At 35.6% G+C, this 23218-nt stretch overlaps 2 protein-coding genes across 2 annotated transcripts; both read left to right on the top strand.

The window, feature by feature from the left end:
- Positions 1-17: 17 nt before the first annotated feature.
- LOC144442109 (BTB/POZ domain-containing protein KCTD6-like) lies at positions 18-695 on the top strand. The gene has a single exon (XM_078131379.1). It carries the CDS (start codon positions 18-20, stop codon positions 693-695), a length of 678 nt encoding a protein of 225 aa, XP_077987505.1.
- Positions 696-6439: 5744 nt separating this feature from the next.
- On the top strand, positions 6440-22855 carry LOC144442422 (conserved oligomeric Golgi complex subunit 6-like). The gene is made up of 19 exons (XM_078131768.1): positions 6440-6561; positions 7571-7714; positions 7906-7977; positions 8249-8307; positions 8573-8684; positions 12915-12997; positions 14046-14116; positions 14698-14791; positions 15166-15242; positions 15878-16021; positions 16245-16309; positions 17199-17290; positions 18227-18341; positions 18980-19111; positions 19860-20027; positions 20729-20836; positions 21158-21211; positions 21530-21609; positions 22203-22855. The coding sequence occupies exons 1-19, from the start codon at positions 6451-6453 to the stop codon at positions 22348-22350; spliced, it is 1929 nt and encodes a 642-aa protein (XP_077987894.1). The 5' UTR covers positions 6440-6450; the 3' UTR covers positions 22351-22855.
- The last annotated feature ends 363 nt before the right edge of the window (positions 22856-23218 follow it).

Raw genomic sequence — 23218 nt, 5'->3', positions numbered from 1 at the left:
ATTTTAAGACCGAGAGAATGGAAGAGGCCGCAGCAAACGTCGAAGAATGCGTAAACCTGAACGTCGGTGGTCAAATGTATACAACATCGCGATCAACGCTGACAAGATTTCCCGAGTCGATGCTGGGAGCGATGTTCAGCGATCGAATGCCAACAAAAAGAGATGATCGAGGAAATTATGTGATCGATGGAGACGGCAAGCTGTTTCGATACGTTTTGAATTTTCTGCGACGGTCGAAATTAACCCTACCTGATGATTTCAAGGAATTGGATATGCTCGCAGACGAGGCTGATTTCTACCAAATAACAGAGCTCATAGAATTCATTGACAGTCTTAAGATGGATAGAGAGGACATGAAGAAAAGAGACGAACTTCCTCAAGAATATGAATTTCTCGAAGTCGAGTTTGAATGTGCAAACGGGCAGTACATAATATTTGGTGCTGCATCAGTCCTGGAAAATATCCCGTTGTTAGTCACTCACTACAAAGATCTTGGGAATTGGGGTGTGAAGAGTCGGCTTGAGGAGTACGGGCTTTCTCTACCACGTGGGACACGCACTGCTAAACCGATTGATAGAGTGAAACTGTTCCGGGAGATAACTCATCAAGGTTTTGAGCTGAGATGCACGTCATCATGTGGAGGAGATGATAGAGCCACAGACAGGTGGACATTCTGCCGTAAAGTACCAAAGTGAAAGATGAATATCTTCGAAAAATCAACAACATCAAGTAATTAACCTTGAAGCAAGATATCAATCAACAGACTATACCTTGTGGAATGTATTTATCAGTGTGCCCTCTAATATTAATATCCAAATTTTGTTGTATGTATCCATAGACTGACAGACAGACTAGACAGTTAATACATGAACATACGTACGTATGTAAAAATACATACATACATACATACATACATACATACATACATACATACATACATACATACATACATACATACATACATACATACATACATACATACATACATACATACATACATACATACATACACACACACACTGTCAGTCAGTCAAACATATGTTCAAGTGTCCATTGTCATCTAGAGGCTGAAAGATTTACAACAATACCCTTGACAGTCATTTTACAATGTCATTGTCAGTACAAACTTTTGAAAGTGAAAGTGCAAAGTGCAATAGGCAACTTTTCTTACACTTTCACTATGGTGTGAAATGTTACCGTGCAATACGAAACAAACTTATTTTATTGTAATGTCCAACGTTTCTCTATTTACATATTTATCTGTGGTTATGCTATTTATGTTGTAATATTTGTCAAAACTTATCTACTATTTATTTATTTATTTATTTATTTATTTATATATGATTCATATGTTTATTTTGATTTGTGAATAATCTTAAGTAAGGATTTCACGAACAAAAATTTAGTTTATGAAGGTGCTAAAAGGTATCATTACATTCCTTGTAATATTATGTTTACACCTGCCGAGGAATATCAAGACACACACCAGGACACCACATCTACCAATTAATGGCGTTAGCTCAGTCGGTGAGAGCACTCTGGCTAGTATTCAGGTGATGTGGCTTCAACTCCTACACGTGTCATCTTTCTTTCCTCAATTTCATTTATATTATATATTAAGAACCTACATGCATACCAACCATACCTAGTACATACTAGTACTCCAAATTTTGCCTGCAAGAAGATCAATTTTCAGAATTCCATGATAACCGCACCTTACCTGAAGATTTATTAACAATGTTTATTATGCAGGGTGCGTTCAATTTGCACAATCATAATCATGATTTATCAATCACAATCATGATTGGTAATCATAGTAATCATGCCCCGAATCATGATTGACGTGATCACAAGATGGCAGACAACATAATCATAGGGCACCCGTGGCTGACGGCAAGTTAGAAATGACGGAAAACGTTATGTAAATAAATTTGTGTTCGGTCAAATTGGTAATTTGTTATCATTGTAATCATTTTGACGATGTAAAATCATTTAATTTATAGGAAATGTGCGAAACTTTAAAAAAATGTTTACATGTAAGTAATCATGATCGTGATTGAGCGTTTTGTTTACAACCTCGTTTCGAGAAATGACGTCAGATTAATCACAATCATGTTTTGGCAAATCGAATGCGCCCCAGTACATGTATGATTGATATGGTGACCAATGACATATACTTCTTTTGTGGCCAAAATGAATGACTAATTTAAATATAATTTACATATAGTAAATGCAGAATGTTCAAACTGCATGTGTGAAAACATAACTACCGGTACTAGTAATTGGAAAAATTGATAAAACATATCATGGAGCTGTTGTTTGGACATATTGGTACATGAGCAAAGGTTTGGTTTTGAATCTGTCACCATGTTAAAACTGTACTAGTTGGAACTGTAGTCATTGTCAGTTTTTTTATATGACAACCCAGGGGTGAACAAATCATTTTGTGAACTGGTGGTCCCCGGACCAGTGCTTTAAAAAATCCAGTGGTCCTGCTGAAAGAATTAGTGGTCCCAGGTCCCGCTAATGTGAAACATTAAATCTTACCTATGAATCTGTATATTCAGACAACTTTTTAACACAGTTATTAAAAGTAAAGCACTGGTCCAACAGACCAGACAAGGTAAAATTTGTGTGGTCCGCCCAAAAAAATCACTAGTCCCAGACCCAGGACCAGTGGATTTGTTCACCCCTGCAACCTCAATATATTTACTGAAAATTGTTAAAATGTCAATAATTAGACATTGTACATGTTAATCAGGGGTCGATATTATCCAGAAACAGGTTGAAATCATGAGTGCCGTTGAGGGTCCTGATTTTTGAGTGCGGACCCGAAAATCAATTTGATTTGATTTATCATATACATATGTATACAGCTATAAAATATGTTTACCTACAGGTGATTCAATATTGTTCAGGGTGTTCAATACATGTATTACAAATAACTTTCTGTACCTAACAAAATAACTTTCTGTACCTAACAAAATATTTTTATTTTTTTAAAACAAACATTCTCAATTGCAGCTAGTGCTGCTTAAAGTGGTAAGGGTCATTGAGAGAGTTATCCACAATTTACCATATTAGGGATTTGTGCAATATTATATTCAGGTTTATGAAACATAAGCTTATTTTTATTAACATTGTAACATCTTGTTGGTATGTTTTTGCATAAAATACTATATATTTTTTTTTCAGTTATTTATGTGAAGTCACAGTTCAACTGTGTATTTTAAAAGTGTTAATTGTGTTGAAAACATTTTATGAGGAATTATCTTAAATAGGTGTTACTATTTTATAACAGGGATAATTTATGTAAATTTTATGCAGATTTATTTATGTGGAATACATATTGTATGGGGAGTGAGTTATTTATGTGGTGTGCACATAATTATTTGGAATTATTTGTGTGTAGGTTGAATACTATATTTGTATTGGTAGATGAATATAGTGTGATATAGTGTGGGGTTATTGTGTGGGTTGAATACTGTGTTGGGAGTTATTTGAAGTTTGAATATTGTATTTCAAGTTATTTATGTAGGTTGATTAATGTATGAGAAGATATTTGTGTTTTTTGAATATTTTGTGGTGATTATTTGTGTAGTTTGCATTGTGTGGGGAGTTATTTGTGTTGGTTAACTATGTGTGGGAGTTATTTGTGTAGGTCAAATATTGTGTGGGGAGTTATTTGTGTAGGTCAAATATTGTGTGGGAGTTATTTGTGTAGGTCAAATATTGTGTGGGGAGTTATTTGTGTTGGTTAAATATTGTGTGGGAGTTATTTGTGTAGGTCAAATATTGTGTGGGAGTTATTTGTGTAGGTCAAATATTGTGTGAGGAGTTATTTGTGTTGATTAAATATTGTGTGGGAGTTATTTGTGTTGATTAAATATTGTGTGGGAGTTATTTGTGTAGGTCAAATATTGTGTGGGGAGTTATTTATGTGAGATATTACATATGGCTAGTGATTATAATATAGATAAACTTATAAAATGACTAACTTTCAAACTGTCTTCTTAACTTTAAAAACTTACTCAGTACTTATCTTGAAATATCAAAACTTATCAACCTTTTCATCAACTTTAAATGCAAATTATAACATCTATTAATATCCAAATTTTCAATTTTCACACCTTGATCGGTGAAGGTTCCTACCAAATGCACTATATAGTACTATCAAGTTGTAAGTTGATTCCTGAAATACCTCATTTACATATTAGATGTACTTAACTGTATTGTATACTTATTAAAATGTTGTTATCATGTAAGTTCTGTTATCTGAATAAAGTGTTATTTATGTGACAAACTATCCTTACATGTGACTTGTGGAGTCTTTCAGTTTATTTCAGGTATGAAGTGACACAGGCTGAGTTTGTAAACTTTTTTACCTTGGTGACAATACTTATGTGGGTCCTCATACATGTTTATTGTCACAGTATATGTTCAGCATATAGAGTACACAGACATGTATGGTACATGTACATTGGAGCCAAAGCATCCTGTGGGTATAATGGCATGATAGAAAGGACGCCCTCATGTGGCCAGACTGTAGGAGACTGCAGTGACACACAAGACGAGTATCAAACGAACAGTAGTTTTTTTCATAAATTATTTACGACTAGAGCGAAAGCGGTTTTTAATTTTTTTTTTTGCAAAGATTGGGAACCCTGTGAAAGGGATATTGTAAAGCGTGTATAGATTTCTGTATACTGTTTACTATAAATCAAAACTACATGTAGATATATTGTCCCGAAAGAACAATCCGAATGTCTTATAAACCAGATCCAACCCCCGGATCCAACAATGCCATATTAAAAGTTTCAGATTATTAATTACAGAAGTGTTTCAATCTGTATTTTGATCCCCAAAATGTCATTGATAGTCTCAACACATACACTCAACATTGTCATAAAATACGTCTTCCTAATATATGGATAGCAAACAGAAGATTTGGATCGTTGCGTTTTAGTTTTATTACCTACGTTTCACTTTCCAGTCACACCGATAGCTGGCGCTCACGAATTCAACGTTCCTTTTTATAAAATTAGGTTTCTGTCAATGTCGACTTACAAACAGGTGTCTAAAACTTAAACTTTCAAGCTAAAACAAAGCAGAAATGATGCCTTCATAACAATATACTTATTTATTAATTAGCTAACTACCAAAATTTCGTTTTCAAACATTTGACTCTGAGTGTCTGTTTTCTTCTCAAATGAACTTCATACTACTATTGTGTGTAAGACCTTTACTTGTTTTCTTTCAACCTGTCCGTAGGTTGAAGCAATTGACGATACTAGCTAGTACTACGTCAATATTCAGTGCACATGATGTGGGTGAATAGACCGGGTCCCGTTTTAATGAATTTTCATTCGAAATTCATGACTGTATATGGAGTCAAAATATTTATAAGAAATCAGATTGAGACAATCTAATGAAATTAGGGGTGAGTTCATCAGTTTAATATAGGATAAAAAGAAACATATTCGTTTAGTTTGGAGGTGGGGAGAAATGGAGAATTTTCCCATATACATGCCGGCTTTGTATTCATAGTACTAGTTACATACTACTACATATACTCAGTGATATGATATTGATTGTGCTGTCTATTGTGAAACAATAATCGTATTGATTGTAACCAATTAAGTTGGAAGGGGTGGGGTGGGATGGGTGGGGGTATGGGGGCCTAACTAAAGAATTTAGATTTTTTGATTCTACAATGAACCATTGATCTCTCTCTAGCTAGTACTGAAAGCAGCCATATGGCAAGGGTCATTGATATATACGGGAAACTGAATTGAAGGTTAATAGTCTGAAGACTTTCTACTCGCCTAACGGTATACTTATTACGTATGTGCACACAAGCGATCGAGAACTTGCGGAATTGAACATGCACGTCTTCGATACATTTTATGACAAATCATCAAACAGAAGTTACTTTTATGATCTCGCTTTAAAAAAACACACAATTAAGTTGAGGAAGAAAGTCAAATATGATGTTGTTTTTAAAAGGAAACATATCGATTCGGTTTCGACTCGTTTAATCATAAGCTTTAAATAATCAAGACAAACCAATCGGAAAGTACCGAGCTCCAGAGTTACATTTAAACTTTCCCAAACTTGCATAAAATCTTACCCAGGAAACGCAAATTGTTTTGGATGATATTAACAAATGGGTTGTATAATCATATCAATGTGAACATTTAGTAACATTCTATGATTTTTGTTCATATCTAAAGCTTAACTTTTATCATAATGCACAGTTTAAATATTTATCTATTTGAGTTATGGAGACAGGTAAAAGCATCACATTTGCCTTCAGAACGCAAATATGTTAAAGTTACTGACTTCGTCAACTTTCGATAGAGTGTGAATTTTATCACAGGTAATCATGAAAAAAAGTTATATATTGTGTATGAGGGCGCTGTTCAGGGGCTCATCCAAGTACAACACAAAATGGCGACCACCATGAGAAGTACGTCGGCAGATCAACTTGATCCCCAGGCTAATAATCCGCTATCTCGTAAACTGAACAAAATTCTAGAAACAAGGCTTGACAATGATAAGGTATGAAACATTGCAATTTCAATCGTTGAAATTTGATTCTCTTCTGTAATTCATACATACCATCTAACGGTTCCACGTTGGCACTTCAACAGGAATCACAGCCCATGTTTATGAATCAAAACATGTAAATACTAGATCATTTCCAGTCCTAGCAGACCAGAGGTATAGATGGTATGTTTTAAAGTAAAAAGTATAGGTTATTGTAATTGTCTTCTTTTTTTAAACCGTTTCATTAATATGTCCTACAGTCCAAAGCTAATTTTTGTATATACTAGTGCAGATGAACTGCAAATATCTGTTGTGCTCAGATCTTTGTAAACGCAAGCTGTGACACCTGAACTGTCATGTCCGATTTACCTTACAGTGGTTTTATGCCACGTCGCTAACTGGACTTGATTTCATTTCTTTTTTCCCCCAATACTTAATTCCTCTTTCCTACATATGTCCTCTTCATTTCAATCCCCACCCCAGTGACTTTGACACACGCACACACACCCTCCCCAATCTACAGAAAAATATGTATGCACACGTGCACATACATACATACATACATACATACATACATACATACATACATACATACATACATACATACATACATACATACACACACACACACACACACACACACACACACACACACACACACACACACACACACACACACACACACACACACATAGCAGGGGATGGTATCAGGCTGCAGCAATACCGTCATCATTGGCATAGAACGTTTCAATAAAGTTATCACAGAATATCAGAAATGATAATATCAGTAGATTGGGTGACAGACGTAAAAATATGCTGAAATGGTGTTGCATATTATATCAAGTTTGTACATCTATCCCCATGATCTATGTAAAATTATTTGCACTAACTTAATTTGTGTTTTTTTTCTGGTTTTCTAAACATAGGACATATTAATGTACCCCAGTACTTAGAAAACTTTGTGCATTTTGTGAAATGCATGATATTAACATGGTTTCAATTCTTGTTCTGATCACTACAGGACATGTTGGAAGCCTTGAAGTCTCTGTCTGTGTTTTTTCATGACAACAGTCTAAGAAGTCGTCGTAATTTGAGAGGTGATATTGAGAGAAGAAGCCTGGCAATAAATGAACAATTTGCACAGGCAATTCATGAAGTCAAAGAGGTAAGAAGTCAAACATCTACAGTATTATAACTTTTTTCAGAGTTTTAACATACAGACGATACAGCATGCTTTCCAACAAGGCCATTTCACTCAATCTGAACTAATGACTGCAGTGGCTCGTAAAGTGATCTTTGACAAGTGTGGCAGACACAAATACTGTATAAGATTGACATGTGACATTGTTTTTACAGCAACTTGACTTTGTATGTGAAGATGTGGAGTCCATGGGTACGTGTTGTCAGGAAATGACAAACAGGTTAAAGGTAGGCATTCAGACAGAATATTTTATTCTCATTTAATTTGTCAAAAAAGAAATATTGGTTGTAATACAGAATGTTCTATGGTTGTTAAGTTTGGCCAGATTTTGATGCCCACAGAAGAAACATGTTAGTGGTCACCATATCAAAATATACATGATGTACTCTTTTATGGTAAAGTAATTTTGAATGGACTAAAGTTTAAGCTTCTCACCAAGCCACCAGTAGAGGGCAGTATTGATTGAAAATGTCTTGCATTTGTGTTTGTGTGTCTTAGGCAGCAAGAAACCAGACATCTGACTTGATAAACAAGACAACAAAACTTCAAGCTGAAAGGTATGAAATGTTATCATTACATATGTGTAGTAATAATGATATTACATTGACTAGATTTTCAAATATTATCATTCTTCTGTGGTCAAATTAAAATGATGGATTTATAACAATACAAGTGATTACATACATTAGTACACTCATACTATTAATAATTACACTGCAGTGGTGTACTGAAAACATTACTGCATAACCATACGCAAAATGTACATGTGATTAATTGTTAGACAGTCTGAGAGTCTGTAACCATGGTAACCTTTTATTTCAGTCAACGTTTACAGATGAGAGCTGAGGTAGCCGATGCATTCCTCAATAAATTTCAGTTGAAGTCTGAAGAAGTGAAAGTATTGCGAGGAACCAGAGATGGACGTCTACATGAGGTACAGAATTATTATTAGTGTGATTTCTTTTTGGCTGTTACATTTACTGTCGTTTGTTCGTTTGTGAGTGCTCATTACATACATCTGACACAATACTATAGGTTTTCCCAAACCCAATCTCGTACTTACGAGTAGCCAAACAGAATCCATCTTACAATATAACACTCGGTTTTCAAAATTGAAAGAAAGATAACCACCAAACAATAATGATAACATTGTTGTCTGCGATCTGTGCTTGTTGTGCTCTTTTCAAACAGAGCACTCTGAAGTACTGTACTCATATGTCTTGGCACATTACGAGTTTTCATTGGTTGAGTGAATTCACTCAGTGCTCTTGTGTGGCTCAGGGAAAAGCTATGGTATTGTGTCAGATGTAGTTAACAAGCACTCACAAAAGAACAAATGACTGTAAACATAACAGCAACAAGAAATTGCACTGTGTACACTACATCGGATTTTAATCAGATTGTGTTAAGGGACTTGTATAGGTCATGTTTATGTTATGCCCACTGTAGGCCAGTTTGTAATGTCAAAAACAGACAGTTTACTGTTCTACAATCCACCAACCAAGATTATTACAGCTAAACTTTGTCTCTTGTTACTCCTTTATCAAAAACCTGTCTTTTTGATTAGTTTTATTAGCTCCGCTGTCAGCGAAAGCTGAAAGCGTAGCTTTAGGTATAGGTGGGTATTGAGGTATAGAGAGTAGAGTGAATCATATGTGTCCGTCAAACTTTTATATTTTCACTATCTACTCCGAAAGTGACAGTCGGAATTCTTAGATATTTGGTGTGCATGTTCCCTGGGGGGAGGCTATTCAGATCTGTTCATGCCAAGTTGATCTGTGCCATTTTCAATTTTTTATGATTTTTTTTCCAAAAATGACATTTTTATCAACTCCTCATAAACTTCAAGTCAGATTGCTTTGATATCTGGTGTGTTGATGCACAGGGGGTAGCTTACTTAGATTTGTTAATTTCAAGTCAGCATGTCTTCTCTTCTATTTTTTATGATTTTTTTTTTGAAATTTAAAAAAAAAATGAATATGTTAATGAGCATAATGACCGACGCCATATTGGAAATCAGTCCGCGAGACTTTAGGTAAAGTGCAACTTTTCAAAAGACACTATTGACGTCAAACAAGCAATGTAATATGTGCTATAGTCTTAATTCTACGCATTGTGCGCCCAAATGACAAATATTTGTTTGAAAAAGGTTTGTAAACTTCAAATCCAATTCACACACCACCCCTCCTACAGAATGGTTCATTCCAGTATATGCACCTCATAGCTCATGATCATTGTGAGAAGTCTTCCATGCCTGAACTGAAGTGTTTTTGACAGAGTCAGTCGTCAATAAAAACGATAATACTCTTTCTAAAATTACCACATTTTGAAAGGGAAAGTACTTTGTGGTTCATTTATGGAGTTTTGTTTTTGTACGATCAATATTGGTGGCAAAATTACAGCGTCAAAATTGCCGATGTGGTAATGGACGACAATCCCAAGTACCCGGATGCACGAGGGACTAACCCAGAAGCAAGTCGTTGTCAGCCATACGTTACAGTGCAGTGGTAACATCGTCCGAGAAATCGCTGCGTTCAGTGTCATTATTCACAGAATTGTTGTTTTCGAGTGAAACCCCGTCTTGAATTGTATAACTCTAACAAATGAAGACATGTCAAGTTATATTTTGAAAGTTGTATCGCTAGTTTGAGACGATTTTCTCACGTACTATCGGGGCTTACTTGGACTTGGACCTTACTCCAGTTCATCGGGAAGTTTAGCCAGCCCGATAATTCTTTCTGGTTTAGTTTACAACACTTTTGATCGCGCAGATTTTGTTGTTGTGATGAAAAGAAATTAAAAAAAAGATCACTTCAACCATTTCGTTGTGTTTTCTTTATGAAAGGTAATCGAACATGAACGAGTGTTATCACTGTAACCAGGAGGGTCTATGCTGTACAACGTATGGCAAGGGTTCGACATACACGCTGGTCCGACGGGATAGTGACTTTTCGATAGGTATATCAGGGAGCTCAGAATTCAAACCACCGGCTATATGATGAATTCACGGTCATAGTAAAATTCATTTGATTTTTAATTTGCTATTTTGACCAACTCCGGTTGTCTATTCGCGATAAAATTACGATTAGTTTGGAAACGGGGTAGATTTTCTATGATTCCGTGTCATAAAAGCATGTGTTGTGTAGTTTTCGAAAAGCACACCCGGTGGGAAAGTCGCCCAACAGACGATCTCGCGCCATTGCTGTACTACGTGGCACTTTATTCTGGCGGGGTGTCTCTTGAAAACGGGAATAGCGAACGATGAGCCAATCAAGTGAGACCTTTCAAATGTAGCTAATATTATAGCCAATAAAATTAGTTGTACGATGATATGTGTATAATAAGTCCTCTACACTGTAACAAGAAAATAGTAAAGTTGAAATCTTTGTCGCATGAATTCGTATTTATGTACGGATGCGTAGTCTTTCTGAACAGTAATTCTTAGATCAGTTAGTATTTAAACTACGTTTCTGAGTTAATTATTCGGTAGGTTATTGACGAGCTCCCTTTGTAAAAATGCTGTACAAATTGGATGTCGGCGTTCACCCGGCCACGTTCAACGGAACTAGTGAAGCTCAATCATAACAATGGTGGCTGTCAAAATCAAAGACGCAATTTGGCCGTGTTGTTATTTCAGTGAGTTTATTCAGCAAGAAAACAACGTGTTCTATGTTTTTGTACTTCCTACATTATGTGATGATCGTTTTTTTTACCGGTACAACTTACAGCCTACAATGAAACTGCTAACTTACTTAGTAACACTGACCATGGATGTATTAGTGATACATCACTAATACATCCATGCACTGACACGATTCCGTGTTCCGTGTTCCGTGTTCATGTTTTGGTATTCAGTTTGAAAAATTAAAATCCTGAACTTTATTTTGCGAACGGTTTTGTCACTTCTTAGTAATTATAGGGCTGACTGTATCACGTTTAACGCTTAACGTTTATGTCAACCCGGAAGTACATAGACACGAAAATAGACGAAGTGACTTGTACATTTTGCTGTAACTGCTGGTAACCTTCAAATTTATTTATTTTATGTTGTAAATACATTCTAATATGCACTAAGGACAACACTATAAAGACTTGTTCTATGGGAAGGTAATTTTTTGTCTTTTAAAAATGCAATAGTTAGATCAATGTGTACCAGAAATGTTATGTAGTATTTCAGCTAGAAATAAGACCACATAACATCTTATTACTCCCCCCCCCCCCCCTCAATTAAGACAAACTACTCACAGAAAGCAACAAAAAGAGAAGAAGCTCCAAAGCATAAAAAAGAGAATAAAATTACAGGAAGGAGTTGATGATGCACAAACAACTACAACGAAATAGACAGTTCAATTACAACAGTGTTTGAAATAAATATGGGGTTTGGAAAAGTGAATTAGAAGTAGAGCAAAAACTAAGAGAGATGAAGAGCCTAAGTGAACAAGCGAAAGCACTTAAAGATAGGACCACCACATTTTTTGCAGGACTACTACGTTATCAATTTTACTAGTCCTGTGGGATAGTGACTTTTACTCCAGTGTCGAACCCTGTTGGCTGAGAATGACTCTCTTTCGGGTACTTGGGGATTGTCGCCGTACGGAAACTAAGATGGCGATTAATACATTTCTTCCCTATATATATATATCTACTACAACTAGTACAAGTTGAATGTTGTTGACTTGGTAAATTTGTTAGAAAATTGAAATTCAAATTGCCTCAAAATTATTTTAGATCCCTAGTTTATTTCATTCATCATTAAAATTTTCCAGGGTTAAAGCTGTAAGACACTGGAATTATTTATAGCCAACCTCAAAATCCTCTTTTTTTCTTCTTTTTCTTGTGTGCATTTCCCAGTCATTTTTTCCCTGAGATTTTGTGCAATTTTTCATAACAGTAGATTTTTGTTATAAAATGGTGACTATGGTATAAAAGTACAATACATTACCAACTTCTGTGTAAAATGTGTTTTATAGTGAGACATCATATGAAACCACTAACCACTTTATTGCATCGCTAAAACAAAACTGCATAGTAAAGAGCTGAAGAACTGAACCACTTCTACATGTCACCAAAATAGAAAATAAAATAAAAAAAAAACAGCAGAGCTATTCTGACCGATAGGTCGCTTGTCTTTAATATTGAGACTGATTTCTATTCTTTCATCCAGGATTTCTTCAAAGCCATGGAAAGAGTTAAACAAATCCACAATGATTGTAAGGTATTACTGAGAACAAATCAACAAACAGCAGGGTAAGTGAAAAGTCTTCAGAAATACTTATATAGTATACCCATGGTATAATTCAATAGAGATCATGTCATGGTAATGCTGATCGTCTTCTGTGTGAGCCATAGATGACAATAAAGTTAATACCCTTAAAATTGCGATGCATGACGAACTGTACGTGTAATGCCACATCTGGCATTTTGTACAGAAACAGACAAGACAAGACAAGACAAGACAAGACAAGACAAGACAGACCGAGTCATAATACATTGTACATTGATGTATGTAGACTCATCTATCCTGGTCACTTTATTAGCAATAATTACACGTTGGTGTTTTAAATTAAAATAAAGATCAGATTGAAGATCGGAGACCAGTTGAACTGCCTCGTTTTATTTATTTCACACATATTGCTATGGTCTGGGCGTGTTCCAGCTCTCCACTTGTGACTTCAATAGTTGTAGTTGGACTGATTCTTCTAACAAGAACACTAGAAATATCTACATACATCAATGTACAATGTATGATTAACTTTATTAACTTCAGTTTGAACTTGATAACTATGGATCAAAATTACTTACTTGTTCACAAGCATTGTGTAAATAAACGTTTATGCAAAGTGACTTATTAATTTTGGACATTTTCCTGAAATTGTAACAAAGTGTTGGTCTTCATCACTTTATATATATGTGATACATAGATTTGTTTTCACCATTCCTTTAGTACAAAGCCCTCTTGTTTTATTGCAAGATCCTAGTAACTAAGATTTTAGAACATGTTTACAATAGAATTATGCTGGAGGACTTGTTATACTTTTTTTTTTATTGTAATATTTATACTAGTGTATGAGTTTTGAGTGGCTAGACTAGATTAGTTATAGAAACTATTTTCTAGCCTCTCGCCCGCTCTGATACAATTATGCACACATTGTGTATTATATGCTTTCAATTGTTATGTATTATTTTTTTTGTGATGGGTAAATAAATTACAATTACAATTACAATTACAGTTACTGGATGACTTGCTACACTGGAGGAGTTTGTATTAGATAGTTTTCTTCTCTTTTAATTACAGGTTAGAAATAATGGAAACCATGGCTTTACATCAGGAAACTGCTTATGAAAGACTTTATAGATGGACACAAGGTATGCAGACATTTTAATTGTATCAGTTTACTAAAGGACTCTACTTTAGTGTGTATGTCCAATCCATGCACAGTTGTATTTTTACATTCATGGTCAAATTTAAAAACTTATTTTGACAATGTCAAAGAATTACCAGGATAGGGCTTTTATAGTCAACAATATTCAAACCTTACAAGAGATGTTGTGTCTTCCATTGTTAAACATTTATATAGATAACAGAAATTATTTGCAGAGAGATGGTATATTCATACATCCTGCTTTGGAAGTATTTATACTTATAATGATCAGTTTGAATAACTTCATTCTCTGTGTAGAGTTCCCTACAAAGTAACTTTTAATACATAACAGTGTTCACTTTCCCACACTGTGCCCTAAGTAAAAATATTAACCTGACAGACCCTTTTACTTCATCAACTCCCTGGCGAGTATACTATCAATTTCAGCCTTTGTAATCATGTGGACTTTACAGTGCAACCTTGATCATACCAAGTCCTCAACTATAAAGCTAGGTTGAATAACTTTTGTTTGTAAACGCATACTTCATTAATACATGTACTTCTATCATCTGTTTTGTCCAATAGGTGAATGTCGTATGTTGAGTAGTGATTCTGTAGAGGTATCACCATTACTATGTCAGGCCATGCAGGCATTACAAGACAGACCTGTACTCTTCAAGTAAGTTTTTAAAAAAATGCCCACTTTGAAAAAAAAGGATTAAACATTAGGTGTGAAATACAGTTGTCTGACAAAACTATAGAAAATGTTGGCCAAATAATCCTATGTAGTCCTTATGGCTCTACTGATAAGATGACACTAACGTGAAAGCCTAGGATTGAAATCCTGGCCTTTAAAGGGGAACAAAGACAAGGCTTATTTTATCATAGCAGAATGTCTTGATGCTTAGGGCCCAGAAAGTCATTTTTGACCATTTTCACACCACACTACCTCTATAAACTAGATTAAAGACACTGTTTCCCAATTGAAGCATTTGTAACTTGTGTATCTGCTGATGTGTCTTCGTAGTGGTATTAACTATATCTACATTTCAGATACTCTTTGGATGAGTTTGGTACAGCTAGAAGAACAGCTGTTGTCAGAGGATTCATTGATGCTTTAACTAGGGGAGGTAAGTGTTTATAATTTATATGGTAGAGTTATGTATTCTAATGAGCTCATTTGAATGTGTGATTTCAAAAGTGACTTCTCTAGCCAGGAGAGTACTGCATATAGGTTTACTGCAAAGCAGCCTTGCATACTAATGAGCTCATTTGAGTATGTGATTCCAAAGTGACTGCTCTAGTCAGGAGAGTACAGCCTATACATGGTATATTTTACTGCAAGGCAGACATGCATACTAATGAGCTCATTTGAATATGTAGTTTCAAAAGTGGCTGCTGTAGTTGGGATGGTTCAGCATTTAGAATTAGTGAACATGAGGATTATAATGACTATTAATGTAGATTATCTGTATAGTATACATGCATACTAATTAGCTTATTTGCATACGAGACAGACAACTTAGCCTTGTAGAGTCAAGCACAGTATTTGACTTCATTATGCATATCATCAAATCCATATCTTTATTTTAGGATAATCATTTCGAAAGCAGATATGCATATTGATTAGTCTATTTGAATATGTCACTGCAATCCAAGACTTTTCTTACATGGTAACAGAAACATGTTTTTAGAGTCCTGATAGATATTACTGCTTGTTTTGAAATTGGTTATATCTTATACTATTCATTCTTTCACATGACAGGTCCAGGTGGAACGCCAAGACCCATCGAGCTACATTCCCATGATCCATTACGATATGTTGGTGACATGTTGGCATGGTTACATCAAGCATCTGCATCAGAAAAAGAACATTTACAAAGTTTGGTGAAGTTAGCTACAGAGCAAGGTAAAACAGTGTTGTCTACAACTTAGCGTGTGATAAGACCAGATGTATACATAAACAGTAGTGACATCTTTTGACAGTATTTTTTGTATTTCATAGTCAGTGTGTTTGGTTATCAACTGTTCACATGTAAGCATTTTCACAACTCTTTGCTCATATCAGCCTTGCAATACTTCATCACTAGAGGGCGCAGTTATTTGAAAGGTCTATCACTGATTTATTTCAGCTGGCAAATTTCAAGTTCAGGACATCCTTGGACATATCACAGAGGGTGTATGCAGACCATTCAAAGTAAGTTAGTACACTGAACTGTAAGTTCAACACAGACATGAGAGGATTTGACCGATGTGTAAGGGCACTCCATCACAGCGTACCTTACAGACTGGTTACTACACCTGTCAACTCAAAATAATGAATCTTGCCCCTTGGAATTCAATGTTTATAAAAATCACCAAGTTGTAAATTTTAGAAAATTTTAGTATTATAGTAGGTAATGCAAATTATCTGTAAATAATGTCACGTTTGTTCAATTCTTTATTCTTGCAAATATACAAGAAATTTTTGATTCAGACTGCTTCAACAACAAAAAAACGTACTAAAACGAAAGTCATGTTTTAAAGACAATTAAAATAAAACAATTTCCTTTATATTGCCACAAACCATCACAAGCAAGATATCCATGATTTTGAATACTCACACTTAGTTGGAAAATTATGAAAAAAAAGGACAGGATAAAAAGTCAAATACAAAACCTTTTCAAGTCCTAAAAGTTTTGGAAAATCAACTCATAATAGGGAACTTGCAATCCAGACTGAGCATGCTTAGACGCAAAGGACTATGGGATTATCTGAGGTTATCGTATTACCTAATCTGGAGCTACTGATGAAATAAACCTCTCACAATGGTCAGGGTGACTATGAATTGATCATTTGTGGTTACAAACAATATAACAGTATTGTTCATAATACTAATTGATTAGTATTTATAATCACATTTCCCATGATGCAATATTCAACATGGCAGGTTTGCAAGTTCCCTATTGAGGTAAATAGGAGATGTCATTTCTGGCAAAAATCATATGAAACCATCATTTGTGTTGTTTTTATGTAAGACTTGCAAGTGTTGGTTTTGACGAATACTTTTTTTAACCACAACCCTACTTTGTCTTACATCATAACAGGTACGAGTGGAGCAAGTATTAGTATCAGAACCTGGTCCAGTCATTCTCTACAAACTGGCAAATCTATTGAAATTTTATTACAATACTATTGGGTAAGTAGATATATTTATAGCGGCGTGTTCTGTCTTGTTTATTGTAATATCCATAGGGAAATGGTTTGGATAGGAATGTTAACTAGATGGGTATAAATTAGGTCTTTACTTGGGCTGGTAGTATTGGCCACACACCTCTACCACAGTTGACCACTGATTGATCTTTTAACATGGTTTATCATAAATGTTCCTAATAGGTACTGTAAACATATATTGAGATGTTATTCCCCAATATTTTTCTTTGTGCAGCCAAGGAAATACGAGTGACTTAAGGGGCCTTTGTTGCTAGATGAGGAGTGGCAATCCTTAGGTCACGAGTATTTTCCAACTGAATGAAGAAAAATATTGGAGAATAACATAATTCTACCAGTGCCAGTAATATCAAAGAAAAATCAGGGAAAGTAATGATAATTTTGAACATTTTGACTCATACTTCCAACACAACAGAACCAGTGACATAGACATGCATTGTTATGACATGGACATGTGTTGTCATGACGTAGAATGAGTATATATTCCATATTTTTTGTTCAACTTGGTTCATGCATGGTATAAAGTACATTTACCCATATTATCTTTTCATAATCACCTATTTGTAGTCAATATCATGTGATCATCACATGACACATTCAGACCAATCAGATGACTGTCATCAGAGTGTGTCAGTATCCTGTGTTGTGTTTATAATAATAGCTATACAAAATGAACTACTCTGGGTTGTATTTATCACTGATCAAAAAAGAGATCTAAATGTAGAAATTATTGATCAAAATACTGTCAGGGTCATTACATTTTTGCAATTAAAAAATGCCATTTATATTTGTATACAGAAAATAATCCCCCAAAAAGTATTTCAAACTGTTTTGTAGTATAAATTTTAACCAACTAGATACATGAGAAGGTTATTGTTAAAGTTTACCTAACTATTATTTTCAGACAACTTCTCAATTCTGATGCCGTCCTCCTAAGTACCTTGGGTGATGTGTATGAATTGTGTCAGCGAATGTTTTACAATGCCCTTAACTGCCATGCACAGAGACTAATGGAAAAGGTAAGATAAGATACAAAATTTTATTGAATACTTGAACCACTGACTGATACTTCCATGCTTTGACTATACGTAAGTAAGAGAACATAGAGATTACTACATGTATAACCCCCCACCCCACCCTCCACCCACCCTCCACCCCACCCCCACCCCGGTAGGCACTAAACTACTGTGGTTTTACAAAATACTGTTTGTCATCTTTGTGATTTAAAATCGTAATTATAAAAATCAATGTACATTTCATATTAACGTTCATATTTAGAGTTAGGAATCAATATTACTCCGGTAGTTCAGCCTGCGGTTTTCTAAGATAGACACAAACTAAAACTATTGTGACAACATGTTGATACAACAGTGATAAGCTAATGAATGGATTTTGGTTTAATTATAGTCTTAGTAGGGAGGCATTGCAGAGTTTTATTGAGAGAGTTCCATGAACTTGCCGCAGTGTATTGTTTTAGTACTTCCAATGTTTACACTATCTTGATCACAGGGTAATTAGAATCGCACAACAGAGGAACCGATATCGCCCACTTGTGTAATCTACCACATTGAAGAACAGTAGATTTAGTTTGTGTCAATCTTAGTAAACTGAAGGCTGGATTACCAGAGTTGTGTTTTACACTTTCCTTTTCATTTAGGTTGAACTACCACCAGCTGATCTTGGTCCAACACAGTCTTTAAATCAAACCTTGTCACTTCTACGTGAAGTGTTAGCATCACATGATTCATCCGTTGTTCCATTGGATGCCAGACAAGAAGATTTTGCCAAGGTATGTCACGGTCATCAGTTGTCATGGAGATTATAGTCATAGAGGGAAGCAGTTTGCTGAATGTGATATGATTATAAAGTGAATGTGGTTGTCCACAAATAGTCATCAGTTTGTTCAATCAAATGAATTACTCAGCCAACATGATGCAGTCCTGTGGCAGTGCAGGACTGTAGCAGCACAGTATCAGTATTGCTGGAGCACTGAAATTCAGGGCTGCATGTACGTTTGAAATTCAGGGATTGTATGCATACCTGAAATTCAGGACTGCTGCTGGACTGTGACAGGAATGTGCACATGACTGACAATGTTTCCCTGTATACAAAGTTTACAAGGCACAAGTAGTTAAACTTACCGATAGTATTAAAGAACATTCATTGTCACAAACTACAGCCTCTTTTACAGCACCGTCCAGTACGTGCCCTACCAGAGGGCACATTATTTCGAAGTTCGCGGGAGAAATAACAGCTCTGGTTTGCGAGAATGCTTTCCATCTGTCCTGGAGAATGATCCTCACTAGAATGACAAAATGTAGTTACAGTTGAACTCTAGGGGGCAGTATAATTAGTGGTAACTATGGATTTGTCACTGGTCACTATTATTCATTTAAATTTGGCTAGTTAGACCACTATTATAGAATTATGGGAGAATAGATGTGAGTACACATATAACATTTGTCAAAAAAAACAAAAAACATTTATAAATAATATCTGAATCATCTGATTGTGTATTCTAATTTCTATCTTAACAGGTTTTATCCTGTGTATTGGATCCAGTACTTCAGATGTGTGCAGTATCAGCTAGTAAATTAAACCCAGCTGATATGGGTGTATATATGGTTAATAGTATCTATGCCATGCAGTCAACTCTAGCTTTGTATGAATTCACAGATCAAAGACTGGAAATGCTTGCAGGCCAGGTAAGCTAGAGTGGTGCTTCTGTAAAGAAAGAAATCTCAGGGCTAGGGAAGGACTTTCCCATCAGAGCTGTGGTAGACCTGACCAGTCAGGACTGTGGTAGGCCTGACCAGTCAGGACTGTGGTAGACCTGACCAGTCAGGACTGTGGCAGAGCTGACCAGTCAGGACTGTGGTAGGCCTGACCAGTCAGGACTGTGGTAGACCTGACCAGTCAGGACTGTGGTAGGCCTGACCAGTCAGGACTGTGGTAGGCCTGACCTGTCAGGAGTGTGGTAGGCCTGACCAGTCAGGACTGTGGTAGACTTGACCAGTCAGAACTGTGGTAGACCTGACCAGTCAGAACTGTGGTAGGCCTGGCCAGTCAGGACTTTGGTTGACCTGAACAGCCTGAACTGTGATAAACCTGTCCCCTCAGTACTATGGCAGGCCTGTACAAGCAGGTCTTTGGCAGGTCTCACAAGTCAGGGATGTGTCAACCCTGTTAAGTCAGGGCTTTAGCAGGCCTGACAATTCAGGGATGTCCCATCAGGACTGTCTGTCCAATGAAAATTAAAACAGGCCCATGGATTTCTGGCTGCGTATTTGTAAACAATATTTTTGATTTACCATAGTAGAAATATTATATTTACACTGCAGTGCTTGCCATCAGGAAACTCACTTTGCACATTATTCCTAACTTCCGCTGCCTTCTTACTTGACAGATAGAGGCTCATCTAGACACTGTAGTCAGTGAACAAGCATCATTTGTGTTATCAAGGGCTGGGTTATCACATATATATCATATCATTCAACAACACCAACCCAAAGAGGTAAGTACCCAGTATTATTATCAACAGACTGTCAATTCTATTTTTAATTTTCAAATTTACTATTTTAAATATATATATATATATCGTATGTAATGATAACAGAACCCAGTGACTCATGAGTGTCAGCGTGGGTACTTGCAGTATTTGCACTAAAGTCATGCTTGCAATAATTGTAATTTGCTATCCCATTAAAAGGGAACTGTCAAAACTCCCTCTTTGAAATAATGAAATGCTATTGAGCCTGGTGATATTTTATGTTGGCATGTGCCATAACATTTGACCTTTGACCTGATCCTCATATCATTATATTTCCTGCTTCAGGGACCACTATCATCAATTCATGGAATGGACGCCAATACTTTAAAGGGAGCTATGGTATGTATTCAGACATCTAGAGGGGAGGGGGGCAGATTTGACTAGCTGCAAGGCAACTAATATTTCTCTTCCTTTCCCATACTTAATAGTTATCAAAATATGATTGAAATGTTATTGTAAATTTATATTTTGTATCTCTTGGAATAAATACATTATTATACAGTTCATCTCTTCATTCATCCACAAATAGTATTTATTACAATAAGAGATTTATTTTTGTATTTTCAGTAAATTTGTCAATGTAAAATTCTTGACAGAGTTTTGTCAGATTACTACTTGCAATACCTGGTAATTCATGTTGTTGTGATTTTGTTGTAGGGCAAGTTTGATTCCTATTTATCATCCCCTGATAGTCTAATAATGCCACAGATGAACTATATACAGAGTGCATCATTGAGGTAAGTACCAAGTATAACCAATAACCACCAAGTATAACCCATAACCCCCAAGTACAACCCATAACACCCAAGTACAACCCATAACACCCATGTCTAACATCCAAGTACAATGGTACCCAGAACACCCAAATGCAACCTGTAACATCCAAGTACCACCCATAACCCCTAAGTACAACCCATAACACCCAAGTACAAACCCATAACACCCAAGTATAACCCGTAACACCCAAGTACAACCCATAACACCCAAGTATAACCCATAACACCCAAGTGTAACCCATATCACCTAAGTACAACCCATAACACCCAAGTACCACCCATAACACCCAAGTATAACCCATAACACCCAAGTGTAACCCATATCACCTAAGTACAACCCATAACACCCAAGTATAACCCATAACACCCAAGTATAACCTATAACACCCAAGTGTAACCCATATCACCCAAGTATAACCCATAACACCCAAGTGTAACCCATATCACCTAAGTACAACCCGTAACACCCAAACAAGAAAAGAGGATTTGATAGGTATAAACATCTTGGCTATTGTCTACTCATAATGATGTTGTATTTTTGTATTTGTTTACAGGGACAGAGTTTACAAACAATCTACAGAACTGGTATCTGCTGCCTATGAATTAATTTATCAAAATATAATGGATTCTATCAATGCCTACAAAGAACCCAAATCTATCGTGCTAAGAACACCGACACAAGTCAAAACATTACTTACTTAGAAACTAATTGACTATTTGAGCAAATTTAAGTCTTTTCAAAAGGTTGGGTTATAGCAGTCAAAGCCACTTGGTGCAATTTAAAATATACTCAGTGATTGGCCAGGTGTTACTTTGGTAATATTCAAATGTGACTCATTGTCAAAAATGACATCAGTGATTGGAGAATTACAACTTGTCATTGATTAATCAGTGAGAAGCTTATAAAGTTATAATTATTTAAATTTCCAACTTGGCATGTAAGTTTTATGGTTCTGGATGGGTACTATCAAGTGTATCAATGTATAATTGGTTGTTGAACAGGTGTTACATTCCATCAACCAATCAGTGAAGACCTAGTACCTGTAGTGCGAAATTAATGCATAGTTTCCCTTCAGAGGAATGAAATAAGGTTATTTTGCAATAATCTCATCACATTATAAAACTAGTTGGATGGTGGTGATTGGACAGTTATTGTATGTCATCAACCAATCATTACACATCACCAGGTGCATGTTAACATTTTGAGAAAAAAAAAATGATGAAATGTTTTCAATATTCATAAGTTATTCTTTCAAGGCATATGCTACTACAGTAAATTAAATGTTCTGATTTGACAGAACTAATGACCACTTACCAGTCAGCACTAAGTTTGTATATTGTAAATTAAATTCTATACCTCCAAGTTACTAGTATCCTTGGTGTAAAATACTGCATCTCACAAGGAATATTATACTGTTTATTGTACCTTTGCATGGGAGCTTGTTTAAAACACTCTGCAATGTATACAAAACTGGATATATTGAATAAATATGGGCTTTATTGGATCCACCGTTGTTTTAAATTAAATGTGTTGATATTATCTGAGTGATATTTAGTGAGAAGGTGGGTG

The sequence above is a fragment of the Glandiceps talaboti genome, chromosome 11 (genome assembly GCF_964340395.1).
Source record: "Glandiceps talaboti chromosome 11, keGlaTala1.1, whole genome shotgun sequence".
NCBI lineage: Eukaryota > Metazoa > Hemichordata > Enteropneusta > Spengelidae > Glandiceps > Glandiceps talaboti.
The sequence above is the reverse complement of the archived record's forward strand: the minus strand, read 5'-3'. Positions and strand labels throughout refer to the sequence as shown.

What these genes read in the sequence shown, in the direction of transcription:
- LOC144442422 (XM_078131768.1), top strand. Translation starts at nt 6,451, where the DNA reads ATGGCGACCACCATGAGAAGTACGTCGGCAGATCAACTTGATCCCCAG. An exon ending in ACTTTATAGATGGACACAAG is followed by an intron (nt 14,117 to 14,697) that starts GTATGCAGACAT and finishes TTTGTCCAATAG; the next exon opens with GTGAATGTCGTATGTTGAGT. An exon ending in GTGTATGCAGACCATTCAAA is followed by an intron (nt 16,310 to 17,198) that starts GTAAGTTAGTAC and finishes ACATCATAACAG; the next exon opens with GTACGAGTGGAGCAAGTATT.
- LOC144442109 (XM_078131379.1), top strand. Translation starts at nt 18, where the DNA reads ATGGAAGAGGCCGCAGCAAACGTCGAAGAATGCGTAAACCTGAACGTC.